Consider the following 27,249-nt stretch of genomic DNA (forward strand, 5'->3'; position numbering starts at 1 on the left):
GTTCTGTTGCCAAGGTAACAACGTTACTACTGTTCTCACAGAAGGGAAGAAAGGTGAACATAAAATTGCGTATGCTACTCATCCTAAGTATTTTTGCGTAGTATTTTTGATACACGCTACAATTATTACATTTTGCTTGGTTGTTTGTTGTATATTCTATCCTGTAGGTGATTATCTTTTACTCGTTGGGATGTGTCTTTGATAAAGTCTATCTATCTATCTATCTATCTATCTATCTATCTATCTATCTATCTATCTATCTATCTATCTATCTATCTATCTATCTATCTATCTATCTATCTAAAAACGAAAATAAAATTATGTGGCTGAAATGTTATATTTTGTCACATAGCATAAGGCTCGTTATCAATCCACTGAACTGTGTTGTTTACCTTTTACCCCTTTTCACTAAATACATAGGAAGTCTTGATGTTGATTACAGTTACAGTCAACTCAAGTGTGGGTTTACTTTACTAGAGGACCCCACCCACCACCAAAGCCCTTCTAGGCTCATATTAGAACGTCTCTGCCACCACCCACCCCTTTGTTGACTATTCAGCGGACAAAGAACAACAAACAAACACATGGACAAAGTGATCTATCAATTACTAATTACATACAGGCAAATCAAGAACATTTTGCATAACATAGCAGAGCAGATACCCCGATAAAGAGAGAAAGAGTCATTTAACAGGTCTCTGTAAACTTTTCACACAATGAGCAGTCAACACATTTATCTTCCATGAACTTGAGGGGGGAAAAGTGGCTTCAGGCCCAAAGTTATCAACAAATCTAGACTAGTAGGATCTCTGGGTGGGTGAACCGTGAACCTGCCCCTGTCGATACTTTTGTTTTTTAAACCAGGACGTGACGTCTATGTACTTCCGCCTGGTTGATTCACGTTCGATCCGTTGCTGGTGACCAATCCCTCGCGGTGATAACGTCTCTGGACCGTGTATCTCTGCCTGGACTAGTCAGTCCACACTTGACTTCACCTCCGACCGTGTCAGTGACACGGTGTTTTTCCTGAAGCGACCAGCTTAAACTTTACCTTTAAAACACCAGCTCTGTGACACATTGAGGCAAGAGACTCAAAATAAAACACAATGTCGGATTTCGACAGCAACCCGTTCGCGGACCCGGACTTCAGCAACCCGTTTCAGGTAAGGACAGCTAGCTAAGGAGGTAGCCACGTTAGCGTTAGCTGCTGCGTTATTTCATATTAATAACAACACGTTACCCAGCCAAGAAAGTCTGAATAATCTGTATTAGACTTATATGATAATGTAACTTGAAGATAAGACACGTTAAATCACGTGCTGCCAGGCTTTAAATAGACTGTCACTTAATATCGGAGCACTTTGGAGTGACATAACAGAGGCAGTGTTGTGCTACAGCCTCTCAGGTGTGTCTCTGATACAGACTGCAGGTAAACCTGGCTGTTGTTGCTCTGTGCTTTAATGAAACTATGTCGTCGTCACCCATATTCAGAGGGTGAGTTTAATGTAAACACCCAGAACAAACTGGGCTGATTCATCCCTCACATTAAATTAAACCTTGGCAGAACTTCAAATTCATCTTGTGACCCTTTTTGAAGGAGTGTTTGGTTACTAAAACGGTAAAAGGTAACAAGCACCTTTTACAACCACTTACTGACATTTTACTGCCAAGATGATTCAATTATAGATTAAGTGATTATTCATTTATAACCCCCCAACTAATCCCCAATCTACCAAAACTAATATCACATTATAATGATGTTATACATAATGATAAATCAGTCAGATAGGGGACTTTTTTTTATTTTTTTAACTGTTTCAACACCTTTTTTTGTTTGTTTTACTAATATTATTTATCAGAAATTATTTTGCTTAACTAGGGCTGAAACACAGAGAAAATACTGTGAACATATCTTCTATGACTGGTTCTATCTGAACATCCTTCCCCTTAATAGGTCTCTAAGGGGAACATGTACAGTTTGTGTTAAAGTAGATAAAGTGCTGCCCCACTGTTGTTCCTGTTTTCATGCTCATTTGAGTTCTGTACTGTAATATACTGGATAATTATAACAGATAATTTAGCACAACCTTGGAATTAGATGAAACCCTCATAATTAACTTTTTTTTTAATATAATAAATGAGAAATAATGATATGGAGGGAGTTAATCCTATAAATTTCTATCAAAACATCTAAACTGTCATCGTGTGATTCAGAAAAGAGAAGTAGATGAGGGCAGAAGATGTTGTGGTTGTCCATTTTGTTGCTGTCATGCTTGTATTGAGCGGTTGGCTTTTAGGCGTCCAGCTGTGGACTGTCTTGTCTTCACAGTGTGTTGTCATGATGAAAGCCTCTATTTGATCATGTGCTCTTTCAACCCCTCGGTGTCCTCCGCCCTCAGCCTCCTTCACTACACCTGCATCACTCTCTCCCTCTCTACCTCAGGACGAACAGGACAAATGATATTGATATATTTGGGATTTGAGATGTGTTTTTATAACAGGTTAAAGATGAATAGAAAAAAAAAGTACATTGAATAAATATTGAAATGAACTGTGAGCTGCAACCATGTCTCAGATAAGTAACTTGGTTTGTGCCGTCAAAACTGATTAGTGAGCTGATCTATCGATTAGTCATCAGAAATAAAAATGAATGGACAACCATTTTAATTGTCAATTTCTCATTTAAAGTTTTTCCTGAAGCACCTTTCTGATATTGTATGGACTAACCAGTTAATAAATCAATAACATAATTGGCAGACTAGTCAGAAATGATAATTATGTCATCAGATATTATACAAATAAGACACATCTGACATTTTAGATGAATAGTCAGGTAAACAACCAATTGGTTACTTGTAAAAATGCCACAGAGAACATGGCCGTATTGATCAATATCTCTCATTTAAGAAGTTTACATTTTTTCCATAAACTCTCACCGGCGTCTTCCCGTCAGAATGTGTGATGGTGAAAGATGCTGACGGCAGAGTGCGACTGTACAGATGCTCAGAGTCTCAATAATTCATGGGGTCCCCATTAACATACTGACACGACGAGTGAACCCCCTGCTGTTCTGACATTTTTCTCCCCATCGTTGGCCCACACTTTTGTTTTGCCCGAGGAGAGATGGAGCTTTCTTCCCTTCTCTGAGCTATCGTCAATAGTTCATGAAATCATATGGTGCCGTCCTGGTGACATATGTGGAGCGATGATCCTCGCAGGCAGGCGCCTCTCCTGCTGAATTTCATCACTCCCAGTCATGATGCATCAAAGTGTTCGCTCTGTTTTTGGCCTATTTCTTTCGGATGTGAGCTAATTACAGAGATTAGAATTTAGGCTCCTGTTTCAGTTCATGAAAAACAGCTTTGATGTCACATTTGATTCATCTTTGTATGATTATGTGTTTGCATGTTGCACCTTTAACTTTTAAGTGCTGAAGGATCCAGTCAGTGTGATCAGATTGTGAGATTTGTGCATAACAGAGCCTGTTTTTATTTATTGTTTTATTGTTGTAAGTTCACTAGTGTGTGCCTTGTTAGGTGACAGAAATCCATAAGCATGACATTGTTTTCACACGGGCAGACGTGCAACAGGTGCACGGCGATGAGAGACTACAGATTTCAAGAGGAAAAACTCTGTGCACTCGGTGAATATGCATGTGTTTGTTTGGCCGTGCAAGAGGCCGACATTAAACTTTAAACACGACAAAGCCTGAAATATTTATGACCCCGGTCTGGTGACAAGTTGCAGCCTGCGTGCATATGTATATGTGCAAGTGTGCGTGTGCATGTGTGTGTGGCAGAGGAGGAGATTCTCCTAGAAATTTAAGAGTCAGAGAGTCAGTGAGAGGATCGTACTGGAGACTGCACAAGGAAAACACAGACTGGATGTTAATGCTGAGCCGCTATTTGAATGAAACTAGTTCCTGACTGACATCAGCTGATGGTAAGAAGATTATTATTAAAAGAGACAGTTATTAAAATGTAGGTTAACTGCTGCCGACGGGAACAACAAGGCATTTAACGTGCAAATAGGAGCAGAAGATACTAAACTCTGTACTTTTAAAGTTTGATCTGTTACACAGCCGTTGAATAAGTAAACATTACTGTAGGTGTACTCTAGTGTTACAGACACTCAGCAGTGTGTACAGATAGTGCAGTGCTGTTTCTCTTATCTGTAATTTCAGTACAGCACAGCGAGTTCTGCATTAAAGTGAGTACTAAATATTAAGCAGCTAAATAGATTTCAAGTACAAAGTGTAGAAATGTACTATTGTGGTGTGGAGTGTTGTGTTTGAATAAGATGTGAAACATTAACATGGAAGAAGTGTTGTGAAGCTTTAACTAGTCTTGGGCAGTAGTGCAGTTTTAGATTCTATATTCCTTTTGTGCAAGATTTTAATTTAAAAACTAACTAATTATTGGTTTTTTGGAATAAATATGCAGCAAAATTGTAATAGTTCCCTAAGTAACGTAGTGAAGTAGAAGTACAGTAGTCAAATATGTGAAAATATATAGCCTAAGTGTAGTGCTGAAGTAAAGGTCTTTACTGTGGTTTAATTCCACCTGTAGAAATGCACTATTGTGGTGTGGAGTGCTGTATTTGAATAAGATGTGAGACATTAACATGGAAGAAGTGTTGTGAAGCTTTAACTAGTCTTGGACAGCGATGTATTTTTATATTCTATATTCTTTATGTTTTTTATGCAAGATTTTAATCTACAAATGAACTAGTTGTTGTATTTATGGATTAAATATGCAGCAAAATTGTAATATTTCCCTCTGTAATGTAGTGAAGTAGAAGTGCAGTAGTCAAATAGTTAAAAATATATAAGTACAGTACTGAAGTAGTGGTCTTTACTGTGGTTTAATCCCACCTCGACGTTCTGTGTAATTTAATTTCACTCTGTTCACGCAGAAAAACCCCATGTGTGAACTCTGGTTCTTTTTGGACGAGGTCGTGTTAATGTGCTCGTCTCGCAAATCAAGAATGTGGTTAAAACCCAGCACTCTAGAAAAATACAAAGTTTCCCTTTTTTATGTCTTTCATTAGCAGCCAGAAGCATCTCAGCTCCCCCTCTTTCCTCCTCCTCCTCCTCCTCCTCCTCCTCCTTCTCCTCCACCACCACCTTCCCCTCCGTGGGTATTTATAGACGTCTTCCCGTGAAAATTATTGGAATCATCCCGTCTTTGCCACTATTGAATTATAGGCCTGTTGCGTTTTTGAATAAAGGGGGCTGTGTGGCCTTGATCTGGCAGAATAATGGAGGGTTGTTGCACTCTCATGAGCTATTTTTCTTTTACCGTAAGAAATTTTCACTGGTGTCTTCGGTGAAACAGATAGATAGAGATATAGAAACGTGGAGAGATCGTGGTGTTCTCATTGTCAAATCGTTTGCTGCTTTTTCTCCTTCATGTTCTCATGTGACATCTTTTTTTAAATTTTTTTAATTCTGTTTTCTCAGGATCCATCAGTGACCCAAGTAAGACAGGCGGCTCCTCCCGGGCTGGAGGAGTACAATCCCTTCACAGATGCCAAACCAGTGAGTGCTTTACTCATTAACCAGTGAGCTCATATGTCAAATAGTTTACAGGATTCAGAGGATTTACTCAGTTTCCAAACCAATCTGACCTCCACATGATGTAGTATCAGTGGGATAGCTATTTAATTAAACATTGTGTTAAATGGGAAATGAGACAAATCCCTAAGGGCGGTGTTTATACCCTTTCATTCCTACATATTCTCTCAGACAGAGGAACTGGTTATAATTCAAACAGCCAAGCTCCTGTTTACATTATCGTCAAATTATTTATTAACTACGCTGGAAATAGAAAATTAACCTCCATCCACTTTGGCCCCAGGAGACCTTGTTCAGCTCTTTTCTTCAGCACCAGACCCAGACTTGAGTTGTACCTTGTCTGAAAGCTCCAGGTCTCTGGATTCGCTCTGTGCAAAGTATTTTAAGATCATATCGGTGCAGCAGCTGCTGACACACAGTTGCTCTGGTCTCTGCACTCATATGACACTTTTCTGGCCTTATTTTCACACCGATGCCGACTCAGTGGCCCAAGGACTCTTTGACACACGGATAGGAGAAAGCAGGGATCGGACCACTGATTAGTAGACGACCCGCTCTGCCACAGATGCCTCCTTTACATTTCCTTTTTTATACCAAAGAAATAGCCTACATGTTTGTGCCTCTGCAACTTTGGTTTAGTCTCTCCTTTTTCTCTATGAAAGGAGCAGGTTCAAGATCTGAATTACAAATATTCACAAACTGAGCTTTAATTAAAGGGACAGTTCAACACAACAACACAAAAACGCTCCCTTTAAATTCTTATTCACTGGTTGAAGAATATATTATCTTCTAATTGTTCAAATCTCACAACATTGTTTAGAGAAGCAGAGTTATTTATCCCCTCAAACAATCTATCTTTGTAAGAGACGCTGGCCATTTTGAGAAAACTAACTTCCTCTTTTTTTGTGTTTCATACATTTTATCGGGCTATTAATGAACTGTACGCAGTGTTTGTTTGTTTTTTCAGCATCACACTCTGTCAGCTGTAAGATAACAGGACTTGACTGTATTGTACATGTGTTTTCTCCACAGACACCTGCAGGGATGGCCCCCAAGGCTGCTGGACCTCATATCAACACACAACCCGCCATCATGAAACCCACAGAGGAGCCTCCAGCCTACTCACAGCCTCAGGCTCAGGTACAGCTGACCACAGCTGGATTCTCCTCACACTCACACCACACACACTACTGGGGAATGCATTGTTTACATTGTAAAACCATGCTGTGCTATTGTCTTGTGTGCATGTGGCTCTAATGTTTTAAGTGAGAGATTTTGACGGTGCACTGAAGGCAGAAGATGCACGCGCACAGCTGGTTTCACGCTGAGTGTGCGGCCCGAGAAGCGGCCCAGCAGGAAGCTGTGTGTGTCTGTGACTGGGCCGCAGAGGAAACAACTTGTGATGCTGCATCTCATTCGCAGACGCACTCCTGAGAACATGTTGTGATGTCTCTCCTCCTGTTGAGATTTGGATTCACGCCGAAAGTAGAAACGAGAGATTTCCCAACAAGCTGGAAAAAAATAGTCAGCCAAACAGTTTGACACGCAACACGCACACACACACACTTGTGTTTTGACATAATTTCTTTCCGTGTGTGTGTGTGTGTGTAGGAGCAGACACGAGCAGCTGCCGAGCTCCTGAAGCGACAGGATGAGCTGGAGAGGAAGGCAGCGGAGCTGGACCGCCGGGAGAGAGAGATGCAGTCGCTCAGTGCTTCAGGAGGTCAGGCGCCAGCGTTCAGCTGCAGAGCACGACTGTCACAACACAGATTTATACTCCGTCTCAATCCACTGGAAACATAACCAAGTTGTCTTCTGTTGGGATCAGAACGTTTTCTTCTGTCACGTTTTTGATGACGCACACACTTGATGACACGTGATCTGAATGTAAAGGAGTTGAGATGAGGAGATAGATAATAAATACCGGTACCAGGCTAAAAATATAGCTGGAGATGATTGATTTAGTTTAGTTTAGAGACTCCATCCATTGAAATTCAGGTGCTAGACCTTGTTAACATTCATATAACATTCATATTTTTTAAATAATACAGGACACATTATAGGATAAATAATCAGTACACACACAATGATTGGGTATGTTTATCTTCGAGCTGCAGTGATCCGTGTTTGCATTACAGTAGTACAACCACTAACACTGTGTGAGCCACTGACAGTTACAAGCTAACAAACAACATAAACAAACAAAAGTCGCTAACTACACCTACTGTTCTGACACGGCTGCCACTTGCCAACCTTGCAAACAGCGACACTGCCATGGAGTCACTGAACCAGGCCAAGTAATGCCATTGGTTGTAATGATGTTGAATTAATTAGTCCGATTTAAAGGTCTCAGGGATTTGCGCCAAACCGAGCTCATTACATCCGACTTTATTCAACAAACATGAAAATCCATCTTGTCGCCTAATTCTCAAGCATGAAAGCAAAATAAGCCGATTTCTCAAATTGGGAACGATTCCTTCAAATCCGTGTCGATCCTCCACAGAGGCAGCTTAAGGTTTCTATTTTCAAACACATCGACTGCATTGAACAGCGTCTCTTCTGTCACATTAAATGATGCGGTGTGCAGGAAATCAGAGAATGCATTCATTGTACTGTACATGTATGGCTGTAAAACACATCTTCACGTGCAGCTGGTCGGTATAAACTGATTCCTCCCTCCGTCCGTCATGATATAGCTGAACTCTGGCTGACTTATTCTGGTGATGGGCGATTAGTGGACAGACTCACGTATAAAACATGAACTCATAATTGCTTTTAATGCTTCACATTCACTAATTTTTCCTATTTTTCCCGTTTCAGGCAGGAAAAACAACTGGCCTCCCCTCCCAGAGAAGTTGCCCGTGGGTCCATGTTTCTACCACGACATCACTGTGGATATTCCTGTAGAGTTTCAGAAGACGGTCAAGATCATGTACTACCTCTGGATGTGTGAGTCCTAGGGTTTATTCCTTTAAAATATAATATAGAAAAGAACTGCACAGGCCTGTATTGAAAAACACCATCCCACTCTGCAGGATCAGTCAGAAGAGAGGCTCAACAGACAGAAAAATACTTCACGGTGGTTTTTAATATTCACGGGTCAAGTTTTTACAACTGTTGTTGTCACGGTGGCAGCTGCCAGGTCGAGCTTTTATTTTTCCAGACTTGAACGTGGCCTCGTAACTTAGAGAAGCTTGACTTTTAACGAGCGGTAGTTACATAATGTGGTAATAGTGAGTATTTGTCTTGGATTCTCATACTCAGCTGTCAACACGTTCATATTTACAGTCGCGCTTCACACCTTTCTGCCAAATTTAAACTCTTTCTGCTTAAGGAAGATGGGAAAATTAAGAGACACAGTCTTTTTTTAAAACTCTTAATTTTTTATTAAATTCAATAAAAGTCCTGATTTTAGTCAATATTATGTGTCACTGCCTGTGAAAACCTGTGTAAACCTGCAGGTACTGATGTTTGTAGCCTCATGACAAAACTCTTAAACAAAATTAGTCCACTAATTAAATCTAATTTGCCACATTTGTCCTTATAAAACACAGAATCATTATTTATTTTTGATAAATTGAGATGTGAGGGGATCTACTGCTGCTGCTCTTCCTTCCTCTGCAGCTTCAAAGCTCGTCCACAGTGATGCATGGTTTTCCCTGCCTATCTAAATCACAGGACAGTATGTCAGTATAGACAGTACAGCTATAAGGATGTCCCCACCCCCCCTCTGCTCTACTGGGTAAATATAATCATATAAGGCTGAAATGTACAGGACGTGTCTGTTCTGATAATACAAATCAGAAATAAAAAACTCAAGCACATGGGAGCATCCTTTCATATCCAGTAAAGGGCGGATGCTATCTGACTGTGATTTCTCAGCAGAGGAAATCAATTCAGAAATGATAACTTGTGTGTGTGTGATTCAGAGAGTGAAAGGGCTCCAGTGGAATTCAGGAGCCACATGACGCGGACACGTGCTGCAGTCATGTGGCCCGATGAAGTGGCACGGTCAGGTGATTGTTAAAGGCTGGTTCAGACTCACAGAGAGCGGCCGCTGATCCTTCCTCCTTTGTTTCAGTCCGCTCGTTTTTGTTCACAGATCGACTCTGATACAAGTGAAGAGTTTCAGTCAAGCTGGATATTTTCCAAGCTCAAGTAGAGACAGATCCTGAGCTGCAGTCAAGTGTCTCTCTTACCACCCCCGCTCAGCTGCTGCTTGCTGTGTCAACCAGCAGGCTACTGTCATATTTCACACTGTCATGTAAAATCCACTCAGTTTCACTATGACAGCATTGTATTGTGGCTCACAGCACATTTGAGAAAATTAAACTCATATTCACATTGTCTCTGACTCCATAAAGTCACAAATTTATGAAAAATAATCAGAAATTTGCAAAGAAAACACTTGGAAGGAAGTAACCCTCTACACTCTGCTTGTTTTGCATTATGTCTGCAGTGGGAGATCTTATCAAATTCTACTTTTCAAGTGGGTTTAGCAACAAGGGAATTCTTGATATTTTATCATGGAACGATCAGATCACTGTAAGCATCCAGACTTTGAGGAAACATTACTGTAAATGGTGCCGTTCCACAAGAGAGACGTGTTTCCTTCCTTGATTTCCTTTTGTTAACTTCATAATGTCAGAGTATATCCAGTTTTTTCCTCAGCAGTGTGTTCCTGCTCTTTTTTTTCTTTTTTTAATACGCTTTCATAGTTTCACAGACTTTTCTTCCACCACACAGTCGCCATTAGGACCCCATGAACAAATGGTAGAGATTAATAATTAAGTGTGTGCGTTATGTTCTCAGTCCAGCACCAGTGTTGCATGTTGAAATATTAAGCATCAGTGTGTTTCCTCCTCCGGCCTCCATCCAGATATTTCTACTGTTATTTCTCCTTCAGTTCACGCTGGGACGCTGCTGGCCAACATGATCGGCTGCATGGCCTGGTTCTGTGTGGATGCCCAGCGCGGGGTGGACTTCGGCCTTTCCATCCTCTGGCTCCTGCTCTTCACCCCCTGCTCGTTCGTCTGTTGGTACAGACCACTTTACGGAGCGTTTAGGTAAATGACGCAAACGCATTATCATTAATGAAGGTGCAAAAGACGGCATTAAATTTATAATCCATCGGCTGTAAATACAAATGCTTGTACGCTCCCATCACCGTGTTGCTCATATCTCGTTTTTAATCTCCCTGCAGGAGTGACAGCTCATTCAGATTTTTCATATTCTTCTTCGTGTACATCAGTCAGTTTGGCATCTACGTCATGCAGTCTATTGGCATCACTGGGTGGGGCGCCAGGTGAGAAAATAAACGTTTTAGGCATATTTGGTCAGTTTTCATACATTTTGTATTCATTTTTTAATATTTTTAATTCAGATTTGTCGACCATAAATAATACAGAATTTGTAAATTTGGCTTTAATGCTTGTCTTTCTTGTCCGTAGCGGGTGGATCTCAGCTCTGACAGGCCTCAACACCAGCATCCCAGTGGGCATCATCATGATCCTCATCGCTGCTCTCTTCACCTCACTGGCTGTCATGTCCCTCATCATGTTCAAGAAGGTACAAGCTGAGCCTAGACCGTTGTTCAGCCTTAAACGGATAGTTCGACATTTTAACAAATTGGCCAATTGCCATAATCCCTATAGTTTTAGGAGTAGGTTTGTTACCTTTAAAGGAGCTTGAGGCAAGATCGAGGAATAAAACTCACTAGCGATACAACGGCCCTAGCGGCCGTCAGGGTTACTGCAGCCGTCAGCCAAGCTGGTGCGGGAGCGCGCATCAACTCTCCACAGCAGTGCAGCTGATGCTGTGACAGTGACACTGTGGCTGAATTGGAAACGGCACAACGTTACTATACCAGTGTTTTCCATTAATCAGCCGCCACCGTTTCGTTTGGGTCCGCCGCAGCTTTCACTATCTCTCATCTCTGCCAGTCAGCCCCTCTACCTGCTGTCTCACGACGCACGCACGCATGCACACACGCACACACACACACACACACACACACACACACACACACACCGCCTGGCTGTTAATAAACAGTAAATGCGCCATGCCGCGCTCATTGTACAGTACTCAATTTACCGCAACACTGGGAGGTTGACCGCCCAGGCATCAGGTCAGCACCGGCCGCCGCCGCCGCCTCTGTGAGCCGCTGCTGCCGCTCGGCTGCTCTAATGGCTCTGCTCCTCCCAACACGTCGGAGAATTTCCTTACAGGCGTTGTTTGGATAAACTGACCACGGATGAATCAATCGGCTCATTGTAAAACTATTTATTTATTTATTGAAGTAGCCTAAATATGGTGATTTTTGTAGGTACAGATCGAGCCCCAAGGCTGCGCTGCTCACACACACACCTGAAGCTCCACTTTTCATTCAAATGAACTAATGCACTAATGCATTTATCTCCTAAAAACAATTCAACCAGCCGGCAGAAAACGTCTAAAAACCTGTGGGGAAGTTACTCGGCTCGTTTTCTTCCCTGTAAGGAGGACAAAGTTTGCCCGGCCGATGAGCTCAGCTCCCCGGCTGCAGCCTCTGTGACGAGCCGCTGCTGCTGCTGCGTGTGTGTGGCTCTGCACTCCTCCGAAAAATGTCGGAGCAAATCTAGTACTTACAGACGTTATTTGGATAAACTGACAACAGATTGGGACTCTAAATTGTCACTTTCTCGCATGAAAAAATATTAAAATTTTAAAAAGTGACGTTATTTCTCTACTCGCTGCTCACATGACTGTTCAGGCTGCAAGACATCCGCCGACCGCTGGGCGCAAGCGGAGGAAAGCCGAAGCTGTCGAGGACGCGCATGCAGCGTCATTTGACGTCACATCCGCGGACAGCGCGGGAAATTCGGACCCAGAATTGCAGCGCATTATGCAGCACACAGCCTGTTCAAGGCAACGGAGAGATACGCGAGTGGGCTCATTCTTTTTGGTTTTGAACGCTTCATCGCCCATTAGCAGTAAAAAACTTAAAACGCATGTGCATTTCTTGCCTCATGAACCTTTAATTGTCGGTGCAAGCTATTTTTAGAACAGCAGAGCAGAGCTGCAAGCTGCTCAGAGCTACGCTACGGAGGCTAATGGGATTTCTTGGTTTGCCTCATCAAACTCATCAAATACACAATCCAACAACTCTAAAACGCTCTGGTGGACAAGTTGTGACCTGCACATTCACCACGCTATGAGATAATAACAGAACGTTACGAGACTGAGTTGTTTTAGAGGCAAACGCAGAGACTGCTTGCCGAGAAACTGCCCCCGACGGGAACGCGCATCAGCAGTTTTGCATCAATTTACCTCGAAAACAACTCTTGAACCGTTATTATTTCATGAATGTTGAACTATCCCTTTAAACCATCTCTCCTTCTCCTCCTCCTCCTCAGGTCCACGCGATGTACCGCACCACCGACGCCAGCTTCGAGAAGGCCCAGCAGGAGTTCGCCACGGGCGTCATGTCCAACAAGACGGTCCAGACGGCCGCCGCTGGCGCCGCCACCAGGGCCGCGCAAGGATCCTTCAAGGAGCAGATCTGATCGGCCCAGAGAGCTCGTCCATCTCTCCGTCCACCCCTCCTCCTCCTCCTCCTCCTCCTCCTCTTCCTCCATCACTACTCACAAGTGCAGCACCCAGCCTCCACTGAGCCAAGTGCCCTGTTTGAACACACACAGCCCTCCCTCTCCCCCTCCCCCTCCCCTTCACCCACCTCCACCCAGCCCTCTGACAATGTGGACATGGTTTATGTAACGGTCATTACATTACATTGCACCTCCGATCTGAGATCCTCAAACAGGGTCACGGCTCCGTCCTGCTGTCCCGCTCCTTCCTGCCCCGGCAACATTTACTGTACAACTGTCATCTCTGACTCTGGGAACCCCTCATCTAACGCTGCACTCCCACCACTCGACCAGCGTTGATCTACTTTATTTTTGTGTGTATATGTTTGTGTGTGTGTGTGTGTGTGTGTAGCCAACTAAATTAATATTTGTGTGCCTGTCTTAAACGTCGGCGCCGTCTCGAGGTCCCCGTGTAACGTAGCTGAACCAAGTACGAGGGGCGTTTTCCCACCTCCAGCCGTCCTGAGACGTTCCTGTGTGTTTGAGCCTTTCTTTTAATTTATCGACCTAATCAAACTACTTCCTGTTTTTAAGATTAATTTATTTGCTGGACAAGTGGAAGTCATTTCATGCGCTCTAGTTGACCTGTCCTGAATGCACATGCAGCAGAAACCTGAGCTTCGTTTTGCTTGTTTTTCCATGAGTGCGTAACTAAACACTGCTGCCCCCCAGTGGAGGGACGTCGTATTGTTGAAGATGAATGCTGTGCATTCCAGTTCACTGCTTTGCCTTCTAGTGTTTGCTTTCCTCAGAAATTGGGTTTTAGAGAATGTGTAGTCTTGATCCTTGAAGTGACGCTTCACCCATAATCTAATCTGCTAAATATCAGACACTCCTTTCTGTAATCTGTAGGGATAATAATTGATATCAGATGATGATTAATCAGTTATTTATAATGTCCGTCCATTCCATTCTTGTAAAAGCCATATTTTTATAATGCCTTGAGGAGATTTTTTCAAATTTGGCACAAATGTTCATATGGATTTGTGGTTAAACTGATTTTTTTCCTCACAAATTCAAAAAATTTCACTCACATGTCAAAAGAAGAAAATTAAATGATGACATTTTATATCCAAAAGGTGAAAGGTCAACTTCACCAGCCATTATTCATCTGTCATCATCTTTCCTGCCACTCGGCTGAATGACAGAGATACACAACCACGAGGCAGTAAATCTCTATTACTGCGTCAGATGATGGTGAGAAATGCACTTCACAATTTTCCCAGAATGCAAGGCGGTGTATATTTAGATCCAGTCGTTGAGACTGAGAAAACAGTAGCCACTGAAGAATCAGTTTGAACATTTATACTGCAGCACAGGTGGAGTTAAAAGTTTCTTTCAATTCTTTTTTTCCACTATGAAAAATAAATAATCAATGGTGGAACTTATTTAAGATGCAAAATTCAAAACAACAACAACAAGCTTTTAGGAGGAGTGTTTGATATTTAAATCTTTATTTTTTATTTTGGGTGGAAATCACTTCTCAAGAATCTTTTTTTTTTTTTTGGCTTGAAATCCTTTTTGCCTACGATGATTTACATATCCATTGTTCAGAAATCTCACCAAGTTGCACTTTAACTCCAGTCATTAGACTCTTGACTGCGGATGTTGATAACGACGCCTCTAGTCCCCAGCTCATTAGTGTTATAATAATCATAATAACAACCCAGACGTGTGTGACGTGCACCAGCTGAACTCAGCGTAGTCTCTGCATCCATCTGATCCACCACTCTGTACATACATACATACATCCATCCATACTCACAGCTGCATGTTTATATACAGCTCTGAAGAGGAAAGTCGAAACTCGTCTCCTGTCCTGGAGATTTACCTCAGTTGTACTCAGGATGTACTCTTCACTTGCATGACGAGGTTAAAGACAAATTATATCAGATTGTACAAAAATAAAAATAAAACTTAAGACACAGACAAGACTGGCCCCTGGATTTAAATACTATATGTGATGTAAATGAATATATTGCAATAAGAAAATATTTTAAAAAGACAATAAAAAATTTAAAAAAAGGCCAGTAATGTGGACGTGATGTTCTGATGACTGCTTGTTTGTTCATTATATGAAAAAAGTGGGTTGACGATCACTGAACAATCAGATCAGAGGATAATGATGATGAAGATGATGATGAAGATTTTTGGGGGGAGGGAAGGGGGGGTCATTCTCTGTCTCATTTATGTCCCACATGTTTTGAAGTGAATGTCTCTTTTTTCTAAACACTGTACACTGTTTGTGTTGCTGCAAAGCTGATTTTTTGAATGTGTCTGTTTGTTGTTTGTGTGTCATGTTGAAGCCAGTTAAGCCTTTTGTGAGTGTGCGTGTGTGTGACATGTAGGAGTGTGAACAGAGGGGAACTGGGGCCTTTAAGTCTTAAATCTGTGCAGGGCAGAGTCATGGAGGAGACTTTTTTTTCTACTTTTAAATCAGTTGAAGCTTCCTGCAACATGCTCTTTTCTTTATTTCACACTGGCTTCATTAGGACGAGTACGTTTTATTCTGTATGTACAGAGCTACATGAGATTATTCCTTAGACAGATTTCTGCTGTTATGTTTTCTTTCTTTTTTTTTTTTTTTTTTTTTGACTTGCTTGGAAAAAACTGAAAAATCCATGATAAATGTGAGAAAGGCGTAAAACTGCAGCGCAACGTGAAGTGTATGTGACGTCCTGTGGATGGACCGTGGCTTTAAGCTGTGCTTTCTAATTAACATGGCATGTGGTAGAAACAATGAGAATGAAATTAAACTTCTTAACGACTGCATTTTAATGAACTATACTGACGGGGAGGGGTGATTGTATGTTTTTTTTTTTGTATGATTTACAGGTGGTCGGCGGTTCGCTCTGAATTTCAGTATAATTTGATGATGCACTCTGGTTTCACCTCCAGTCGCATGTTGAGTAGTTTGAGTTTTGTATATTTATTGTATTAACACTGAATAAAATTCTTCTTCTGTACGTGTTTTCAGTGTTACTCATTCATTTGTCTCACGTCTGAACATCCCCAGCAGTGAGGTCGTAATAGTTTGGGGATTTTTCAATAGTTTTATTTCATTTTGACTTTTTGTTTTCATTTTATAATTTAGTTTTTGAAGCTCCTAATTTTTTCATTAGTTTGAGAATGTGTTGTTATATATGGGAGAATAAATTGGGGTGAGATCCACAAAGCTTTAATTATCGTGCAATAAAAACTCAACAAAACATCAAATACATTTTACCAATGTGTTTGTGTTTAAGCCAGATGAGCAGCATGTGTGTGTGAGTTGATGTGTTCATGTCATTAACCAGAAAAATTCAGCTGCACATTCATCTGTTCTGAGTTCTGCTGACTTTAATGAATTCTTTTTGTATGATATATTTTGTTAGATTTTTTTAAATTATTATTATTTTATTATCTAGCCTTCATTTTTCTTTGGTTTTAATGTTAAAAGTTAGTAGACAAATATTTCACCACAAATACAGTGAATATTTAGGCCTATAATAATAATAACTAGCACGCTTTACTAACTGTAGCAGCAGCTGAAAACCACACGAGGTCAGTGTCTGTCCAACAACACGAGGTTCACCTGCTGCAGCTGTGTCACACATTTAATCCATTTATGTAGTCGGTTATTATATTTGGAAAACTACAGATCAACAACAGAATGAAAACACTGAAAACATTGAAATGAGCTTTTGGAAAACTGGAAATGAGAAAGTCGTTAAGTGTAATGACTCGAGGATTATATGATGATGATGATGATAGAGATGTGATAAATCTATATTGGACATTGTTGACACACACGAAAGCACTATACGCAAAAGCTATAAAACATTACAAACTGTTTTGAATTGTGTCATTTTTGTTGAGGAAGAAACATCTGCACAGATGTGTAGAACATTTACTGTACAAATTGAATTATCTTACGACATACGTACATGATTGTGGGTCAGTTTCAAGCTGCTCCACAGTGTGTTAAAACTCAGAGGAGAGCAGCAGCAGCTTCACAAACATTCAAACAATCACGTCACAGTCTGAGTCACTGGGTCTGAACCAGGGCTGGACTGGGACAAAAATTCAGCCCGGGCATTTTCTGCCCAGACCGGCCCATTAGGCTACTGATCAGCGGACACAGCGTAGAAGTCCACAAATCTTGCGGCGTCTTCTCTAACGTATACTACAAAGGAGTTCAGTTTTATTCATATCCCGAGGGAAATTGGATTTGCAGCAAGCATAACAGACACAAGACAAAGGAGAGTCATATTCCTTGATAGCAGTTAACAAATAAAACATATGAACTCAAGGACTAAAATTGATCAATCAATAAATCTTTATTCATAAGTGTCAAATCACAACAGAAATTATGTCATGACTAGAGGTGGGCGCTACCTCAATTGGGTGAAGGGGAGGGGGGGGGGGGGGCAAAGAGAGACGGGGAGATAAGGACAAACAGGGACAATAATAACAAAATATCCTGACAAATAATCTAAATAGAAACATATTACAGACAGTAGCAGCATTAGAGCTGGAACTCATTTGTATTAAAGGTGACTCAGTCATTATGAAACCATAGAGAATTGAAAAAAAAGTCTAAGAATTACAGGTCTGAATATATGCATTCTCTTATGTGTATGTGCACAAGTATGTATTGCCCTACTTCCTCGTCCGCAGCCAGCCAGCTCCACTCCTCACCAAATTTGTGACCTGCAAGAAACAGCAAACAGAACTTCAGCATTTGTGTACTGACAAGTATATGTAGCCAAGTATACTTTTTGTGCAAACTGCAAAACCTTTTAACCTGCAAAAGCATGTCACATGCTCAAAACCAAGTATTCGTATCAATGAAAGTGTGTGTATCATAAACAAAAAGTCCTGTCACCATCATTTATGAACAAGATGGTCAAATGGCTTTGTCGTGTTTTCATTAGGACACTTTAGTGCTTTCCAATGCAAAAAAGTCAGATCTTTGTAACCTGAACATGCTCAAGACAGCACAGCCATTAGAGAAGTAGCCTACAGTAAAAGTAACACATTTACACACAAATTATACCTATTACTCAGTAAACTATAAATGAATTGAAAGATTACGATAAACTTAATGGTAAATATTGTTAAACTATTATTTCCTATAGGTTTACTTGTATTTTGTGCTAAAATTAGTTATCCCAGCTTTCACGTGAATGTTTACTGTTGCTACGGCAACAAGAGACTGCTGACGTTAGCAGCTGTTAGCTAGCTTAGCTAAATCATCTGAACAATAATAACCCATAATATCACAATTCGGCATATTTAAACAAAACCAACCACAACTACCAACAGTCACAGCCCTTCCACTCTGGGCTAATATGTTATCACATGTTCATTTATCAAAGTTAGAAAAATAACGGCTTTAATCCCTGAGGAGCTACGTTAGCTGCAGCTGCAGCTGCAGCTGCATTCACCAGCAGCCTATGCAGTTATCACATTCAATGTAAAAACGTTTTTTACTTTGTTTTGGACATGTCTCAGAAGTGTAGCCAGCCCCAGGCTAATGTTACTTACCATGTCTGCCTCCACTCGCTCATCATCGTCGGGTCCTCCTCGCTCGTCTCCCGGCGCAGCAGCACCTGTGGCTGCTGGGGGGTGGGGGGGGGGGGGGGGGGGTGGCGGTGGTGATCCCCAGCACTAAAGATCCGTCAATTTAGCAGCCTCCACCTCCAGAGACTCCGGCTTTTTAATCGCTGTTTCTCAGCGCCACCCGGGCGTTTCTTACACTAAATACATAGTTAGGGAACAGCTTTGAAGACGTTCACTACACTGGCTCAGCAGCAGCAGCAGCAGCCCGTCCACCGGCCCATTGAGGTCCCGCCCCACCCTGGTTCGTGTAGTGATTGACAGCACTGTCAGGGCTCTCTGAGCCTGTCAGCCCATGATTGATTGACAATGACAAACAATAGACCAATAATATGTGTCGATGCTGGCACACACGGCTAGCCCTCTGTAGCCTGGCCCAATTGGAAAGAATTTAGAAAAAAAAAAAAAAAAAACACAGCGGACCGGCCAGGCCGGCCCACATTGGGTCAACGGCCCACCGGGCATTGCCCGGTATGCCCGATGGCCAGTCCAGCCCTGGTCTGAACCCTGAGTCCTCTCTCTCAGGCTTTAACTGACATCACCTGATGAGTGTGTGAGTGTGAGAAGCTGCAAAGACCCAAAACTGTGTCACATCGTGGGACCATGAAGATGCCAGAGCTTCATTTGATATTTTTCATTCGCCTCCTGTTTGTGTCCGATTTGATTAAAGCTTTTCAGATTTTGATTTTTTTTTTTTTTTTTATCTTCCCAGGACAAACAACCAGACACAGCTCAGACTGACACCACTGACCTGCTGTTGTGAGTCCATGTTGTTATGGAAACTCCTGTTTTTCATAACATTAATGTTTGGTTTTTGCTCCCTTGATGCTCATTTGTTCACTGTTTTTTCTTTACTTACCACTTCTCACCATGGTATAACCCCATGTTTAAAGGGGACATATTATGGAAATATCACTTTTTGAAGGCTCTTTAACATACAGTATAGGGTGTTTGTCTTGCCTTCCAGCCCCCAAAATGTGAGAATTGACAAAAATATCTGTAATTTTCAGGCTCCCCAGATTGACCTAATACCACCCCTACCTGGGACCAGTAGAAGGGGCGGGGCAAGCAGTGGCTCATTTGCATTTAAAGGGACAGGCACTGAAACCAGCCGTTCTGAACGGGGTTGTTTTGAGCGGATGAAAAGGGCTGTGATGTTTGATCCTTGGGGTATTTTGACCACAGCATGTCACAGATATGTCTTTAAGACACCTGGGAACTATTTTAATTTGTGGAAAAGGGGCATAATATGTCTCCTTTAATGTTGCAACACTATGAACTGTGGGTAGTTTCCTCAGGCAAAAGGTCTGTCGTCAATTTGATAAAGATGTTTCCTGATATTGTTTTGTCTACCTGCACGTGCTGTCGTGAATTACAATGAGTTGAACTGGTGAATTGACCTCTCTGAGCCACCGTATGACAGAGATAATTTCTGACCTGTACCTGCACGCGATTGGCTGATTATATAATTGTGATTAAATGAGCAGGTGTTCCTGATGAAGTGAGGAGGTAAAGCTGCTGTCAGCTCCAGGCCTGGACCCACTTGTTTTAACACTATTCATAGCAGCAGTGGCAATAATAGGCCTGTTAAAAACGCTGTGTAAAACACACACACACACACACACACACACACACACACACACACACACACACACACACACACACTGAGACTGTTAAGGGACCAGGTGCCGAGTCCTTTGGTCTCTGTTCAAACAATCGTGTGTGAAATAAAGCAGAGCAGCTCTCTCACAGAGGAGGAAGCTCGCGGCAGAGGCAGCTCGCTGCCAACAGGAAGGGGCACAGAGGAGAAATAACAACCCCTCACACACTTGAGGGCTTCTCCTCTTTTAACACCACTCATGCATTTCAGGAGTGTGTGAGAACAGCAGCCGTCCTCGGCCTCGGTGACATGGTCCCCCCTCCTGTCTGCTAACAGCTGTCACATGATCATGTCCCATCAGCTGAGGCACTACGACGCGTTTGAAACATGCAAACAAACACCACACTGCAAGATTTAAGATTCTTATATATATGATGAATCTACAGTACAATGTTTGAAATACAACTAACCCGAGACATTAGGATTTTTAATACAAAGGTTAAAGTCTGGCAGAAACAAAATCAGAACTGTATGCATGTTTAATGTGTCATGACTTGGTATGATTTTAGATGTATTGTACATTTTATAGTGTTGTTATGTAATTTTGATGTCTTTCTTCTTACCTTCTTTTTTCTACTAAAAGCCCAACTAGGGACGGGAGTTGGAAACTAGCATTAGCTATAATCTCTGTATGCAGAACATCAGTCACATTGACTTGTTTGTAACGAGTGGAGGTGAAACTATGTTAACCTGCATTGTCCCTATCAAATAAACTAAATTAGAATTAGAACCACAACACACACACTTTGTTCTTCCAGGTGTGACAGGAAACAAAAACTCAGAGGTTTCTTCGTCCTCTCTGGACTCCGACTTCTCTGAAAATGAGAAGGCACAAAAAAAAACCCTCTATAAAAGCCCGAGGCGGTGAAACAGGCCTGAATTTCAGATTTGCACGATTTGTCATCATGTGCCTAATCTGGAAGTCATCAAGTCTCTGTGTTTAGTTTGAGTGCACTGGTGGTGGAAGGAGGCCACAGGGTTGTGCCAGAGGCTTCTCTGTAGTCCACATGGAGGGAGGAACATCTGGGGAGGGAGGGAGTTGTCATTTTGTAATTGCACACACACAGACACACACACTCACACTAACACACAGATACACACAGGTAGTGCACAATACTGGCTTTTTGTTTCTGGGGAGAAAGAGAACAAACAGAAGACGACATGGGAGAAATGTCTGGTTGTTTATCTGAACGTTTTCTGTCCAATCCTTTACTTCTATAATAGTACTAATATACAACAATGTAAAAATACTTCATTACAAGTAAAACTACTGCATTAAAAGTCTGACATATTATGCAAGTTTTATCAGTAAAATATAAGTTCTTATTCTGCAGGAAATTAGTCCCTGTGGTTTTACTGTCACTGCTTCAAGTGGACAGTTTTAACTTAGGGCTGTCAACTGATTTAAGATATTTAATCACATTCACAGGTAATTAAAATGAAATGTGAATTGGCAAAAGTAGTAGTTTGCATTAACATGTTCAAATACTTCAACATTCAGTCTAGTTCAGTGGTTCCTAACTTTTTTTGGCTTGTGACCCCATTTTGACATCACAAGCCATTGTGGCCCTCAATCAACATGCCCCAGCTCAGATAAGCTGCATTTAATTTGAAATCGATTTATATTTGAGAAAGTGAAAGTATAGAATACAGCTGTTTAAGATTGTGTGTGGTGTTTATAATCATAATTTAAAAAAGAATAATAATTAGTTTAAAATATATATTTTCATCAATAATTTTTTTCATCAATTACTAGACATTTCAGGCGACCCCACATGGGGTCTCAACCCCAAGGTTGAAAAACACTGGTCTAGTTGCTCCTAACCTAAGAGTCAAAGTGTTATTTATTTATGGTGATAGTGACATGAGGTTGTGTGAGGTACAGCCCACAGAAAAAACAGCTAAAATCAGTTCAAGTGTGCCGCTTTATTTTTGAAAAGTATGCTCTTGTGGAACTATATTTTGTGAACCGCTGCACTACCATATTCCTACGCACAGCACAGACTGGGTTAATTTAAGATTGTGCGTAGCAAGAACACAGTTGTTCACCACCAGGACCTGTTTGGCATCTCTCTCCCTCTGTGGGCTCTGGGTTTGGGTGGCGTGAGCCCCCTTCTTCTTTTCACGTCTGATCTCCGGCTCCTGTCGAGTCCCTAATCCGTCCACGCTGACAGCTGCAGCGGAGTGGTGGGAGTATGAAGTGGTATTAAAAATGGAAATACTCTCTGAATATGAGGCACAAACACACACACACAGAGACGCACACGCAGAGTTCAGTTCTGCATCAGTGGAAAAACTGATCACCCGCTGGCTGGAAAACACAGCCACCCCCACCTCGAGGGCCAAACCGAGGTCTCAGCACCAAACTGAGCAGCGGCTGCTCCACTTGCTGCATCTCCTCCTCCTCCTCCTCCTCCTCCTCCTCCTCCTCCTTCTCTCTCCCCACAGTGAAAATTTTCATGGTTACAACAAACTGAAACCAAACCTGCTCATTTTTTCCCTTCTCTTTATTCGTTTGGCAGAAACAAATGAGAACAGATAGGACACTATCTATGACTCCACACACTCCCTGAAACCAGACGTCACTAGTAACAGCAATACTTCTTCATTTTTATTATGTGTCCTCAACCCTCAGTCCAGGTTCTTTGTGCACAGATTCCTGGATGTCCGTGAGCCGCCGCCTCCTCCTCCTCCTCCTCCTCCTCCTCCTCCTCCTCCTCCTCCTCCTCCTCCTCCTCCTCCTCCTCCTCCTCCTCCTCCTCTTCCTCACAGGTCATCTCTCAGTTTAGGCTGCTACAGGATTGAGCTCACTTCACTTCAGCTTCCTTTTGCAAAATAAAAGCACGAACAGCATTTCCGCTCGTTCCTCTTGCAGTCTGTGTTTCATCGATACATTTCAAGGGTCTGCAAAAAACACACGATTCATTCATATGACAGTACATTCTGTAAAGCTTTATAGGACATCCAATCCGCTCTGAGCCGAAGGCCTTTTTCTTTTTATTATTCTGTGAGTAGTTTATTCTGACTGTGTAGTGGTTCCCTTGTTGAGCGAAAAACTCAAACGTGGCAAACAGATCCAGGTTCTACTGGTCGTGATCTGGCGCTACAGAAACACCAGTGTTTTTTAAACATTTTTTGTTTTGTTTTTGTTCTTTTTTTTCTTTTTTTTAAACTTTAAGGCAAGAGTGAGTTCATCAGCTCAGCCTGGATCAAAGCTGACCATCATTCTCTGATCGTAACTATGTACAAAATATATATAATCACACGTATTTACAGGTTCATGCGGCGGCGGCAGACGAGGCCGCGCCGCACGGGCTACACACGAATACAATAACAAGACAACAGCACCTCTAGTGGCAGAAAGACAAAAAGACACACACTGAGGAAAAAAAAGACATGGCACTTGTAGATTTCTCCCACGTGAACACACAAACATACAAAATAAGAGTCAGTTTTAGTGGTAAACAATGCAGGGGGTCTCCGTTTCACAAGCCGGACTTGTGAGGGGGGAAAAAAGGCAGAAGAGCAGTTGTCTCTTGTCTTCCTCTCCTTCCTCCTTTACCCCGCGGTGCTAAAGTATCTGAGCCCCTCAGAGGAGGCAGATCAGGCTCTTCCCCTCCTCGATCTCCTCCTGGACCTTGTCGCTGGAGGTGGCGATCTCGGCCTGCGCGGAGAAGACGGCGCAGATGAAGGTGAGCACGGTGCCGCCCATGGCCGTGTAGAAGGCCCAGCCCATGGAGCAGAGCCCGGCCCGGTACGGAGCCGCGTCCGGGCCGCAGTACAGCTGGACCTTGTCTGAACCCCAGCCAGCGGGATACAGCATCAGACCCAGGATCAGAAACAGACCTGCCAGAGAGAGAGAGAGAGGAAACATGGAGAATTTATCAGAATAGAAGAGAGTTCATTAAACCTCAAAATATGAGAGGTTACATAACAAACTAACGAGGCTGGACGTTTCTTCTTCACATTGGAAAAAGTCTCACAGGAGAAAGTTTTTTATTAAACACACACTTTAAAGTCTTTTCCTGGAGCGTTCAACAGCTGGCGTTCAGAGTTTTTTTTTTTTGTTGTTGGTCAAACATATTGGAAATTTTAAAAAGTATAAAAGCACCATGTGGGATTTTTTTGACCACACGCAGTCTTTTCCCGTAGTTTGAGGCAGAACTGATTGTTTTGAAAGAATGAACTGTCACCGTCCTTCAGCAGAAAAACCTGCTTCATGTTCATATGGACTCTGTTAATGATGACTGCAGCAAATCCGCTGTGTGACCACCGCACAAAACATTTCCTGCCCGAGTGCCATCCTGGCATTCAAAGCATGCATCCCCATCAGGATGAACCAAAAACGCTGCAGCCACACAGAAACGATTTCCTGATGACCGTCTGAAATGATAACCGCAGCGAGACCTCCACCACCACCCCGCCCCCCCCTCGGTGAGTTGCCCCCCGGTCAGCAAGCCTGAGTCTTGGCACACACTGTCAGGTCAGCAACGGAGCGAGGAGAACAACAGGAAAAGGTAGCCGAAGGTCTTTCCCGCCTTACCCCAGTCCCCGGCCGACCCTCCGGCGTCCTGTGTCTTGGTGGAAGGACGGGGTCACTTCCTGTGTTACTGTGACCCACTTCTGCTGCCGCGCTGACTTCACTTCAACACTTCAATACTATTTCTGACACACAATGCTCTCACAGGTCTAAAAACAACCCTCTTTATTTCATGAGGTTTCTGCTGCCACATTAAGAACATGTTAAATGTAATTCAATGACAATAAGAGCTACATTTATTGGAGATATGTATTTTTTCAATTGATATTTATATGACATTTTTGTAGCTCCCATGACAAGAATTATTAGTAATCTAATAAATCAATTGACGTGAGCAGGATTCATGGATGAATTACCGAACAAGTCCACAGAGTACAGACCAATTTCTTAATATTTTTTGTGTGCACAAGTTTATATAGACACACAGGATTATCCCTGAGGCTCGAAACAAGCAAAAAATGTGGCAAAATAACCACAAAGAGACTCAAAACAACCACAAACTGATGCAGAACAACCACAAAGAGACAAAAAAGAACCACAAAGAGACTCAAAACAACCACAAACTAATGCAGAACAACCACAAACTGATGCAGAACAACCACAAAGAGACAAAAAACAACCACAAAGAGACTCAAAACAACCACAAACTAATGCAGAACAACCACAAAGAGACAAAAAACAACGACAAAGAGACTCAAAACAACCACAAACCGATGCAAAACAACCACAAAGAGACAAAAAAACTACCAAAATCCGATGCAAAAAGACCACAGGGACACAAAACCACCACAAACTGTTGCAAAACAACCACAAAGAGACAAAAAACAACCATAACCCGATGCAAAAAGACCACAGGAACACAAAACAACCACAAACCGATGCAAAACAACCACAAGGAGACTCGAAACAACCGAAAACCAATGCAAAACAACCACAGAGACTCAAAACAACCACAAACTGATGCAACAAAAACCCACAAAGAGACATAAAACAACCACAGAGACTCAAAACAACCACAAAGAGACAAAAAACAACCAAAAACCGCTGCAAAAGAACCACACAGACTCAAAACAACTACAAACTGTAGGTCGACTATTTGGGGGCAGCCCTAACAAACTGATACAAAAAAAAAAACACAGAGATTCAAAATAACAACAAGAGACATACAAAAAATATGAAGCGAAGCAAATGAAGCACAAAGTCATGCAACAGTCAGTCACCTCATTTGTAGTCATTTGTGGTCATATGGGAGGACTGGCGGGGGACGGGGGGCCTCCATGTGTGAGAGGGAGCAAACTGATGGATGGATCGACCAATTAAAACCTAAAGCATGCTAAAGTCATCTCATTGTGAGTCAGTCGGCGTCTTAGCCAAAAGTATCAACTAATGATCTGATCACAGCAGGAAAAATACTTTTGTAAAATCACATTTGAAAAAAGACTTTGTGAAATATTTCTTTTTTTTTTTGGCGGGAGAAGTGAAATGATGGCCTGTTTGCATTGTTTCTTCTGCTCTGCACTTCCTCCCGTGGTAGTGGATCAGTCAGCTGGCCAGACGAGGGGCCTGCCACCAATCACAGCTCAGCAGGAAACATTTACAATAATAAAATTACAGATAATAAATGAACCAGGCCAGGAATGAGAACTTCAGTCTGACTCTGCTGCTGCTGCTTCTGCTTCGACCGGCGGCTCTCTCGCTGCTTTCCTTCACAAAAACAAGTGTGGAGGTGAAACTCTCTCTCCCTCTTTCTCTTTCTCTTTCCCTCCTTTCATTCTCTTCTAATCTCTCTCTCTTTCCCTCTCTCTGCTTCCTTTCTTCCTCCTCCCATTCTCTTGCTCTTAAAGCGCCCAATATCGTATTAAACAAGGAAATGAAAACTAGGTCATAAATTCTTTCCACATGTTGCTGCATTGCCCTGACGTCCAGACCGGCTTCAGTGATGGATTGAAGGTATGGTTTTAATTCCCAACCCCACCCCTCCTAAGACCCCCCTTTCCACCCCACCACCCCACCGCCTCCTACCCCTCCACACACACACACACACACACACATACATACGCAATCCTTCCCTGAGACCTCGGACCTCCTAACCTAATATCCCGCTGCACTCCACCCTTCCAGCCTCACTATTCCCTCTGCACTGGCTCTTGTCTCTGTTAACTTCCAAACTGTCAATTCCCCGCCATCAATCTATTTCTGATGGCCGCCTCCCTGCCACCAATCAACCCCCTCCTCCCCCCCTTTCCCT

At 42.3% G+C, this 27,249-nt stretch overlaps 2 protein-coding genes across 4 annotated transcripts in view; one reads left to right on the plus strand and one right to left on the minus strand.

Annotated features, from left to right (window-relative positions):
- Nucleotides 1-932: 932 nt before the first annotated feature.
- Nucleotides 933-16,160, plus strand: LOC310994662 (secretory carrier-associated membrane protein 1-like). Its single transcript, XM_083983434.1, has 9 exons — nucleotides 933-1,163; nucleotides 5,462-5,539; nucleotides 6,608-6,715; nucleotides 7,187-7,298; nucleotides 8,396-8,524; nucleotides 10,482-10,641; nucleotides 10,779-10,880; nucleotides 11,026-11,143; nucleotides 12,970-16,160. The coding sequence occupies exons 1-9, from the start codon at nucleotides 1,107-1,109 to the stop codon at nucleotides 13,117-13,119; spliced, it is 1,014 nt and encodes a 337-aa protein (XP_083839560.1). The 5' UTR covers nucleotides 933-1,106; the 3' UTR covers nucleotides 13,120-16,160.
- A 7,072-nt stretch (nucleotides 16,161-23,232) lies between these two features.
- Nucleotides 23,233-27,249, minus strand: part of lhfpl2a (LHFPL tetraspan subfamily member 2a) — a 51,310-nt gene continuing 47,293 nt past the window's right edge. For all 3 annotated transcript variants that reach the window (XM_083983436.1, XM_083983437.1, XM_083983435.1), the window contains one exon: nucleotides 23,233-24,307. In XM_083983436.1, coding sequence (XP_083839562.1) covers nucleotides 24,051-24,307 — 257 coding nt within the window. In that variant the 3' untranslated portion in view covers nucleotides 23,233-24,050. The remainder of the gene's footprint in view (nucleotides 24,308-27,249) is intronic.

Source organism: Trachurus trachurus (genome assembly GCF_905171665.1).
Source record: "Trachurus trachurus genome assembly, chromosome: 12".
Taxonomy (NCBI): domain Eukaryota; kingdom Metazoa; phylum Chordata; class Actinopteri; order Carangiformes; family Carangidae; genus Trachurus; species Trachurus trachurus.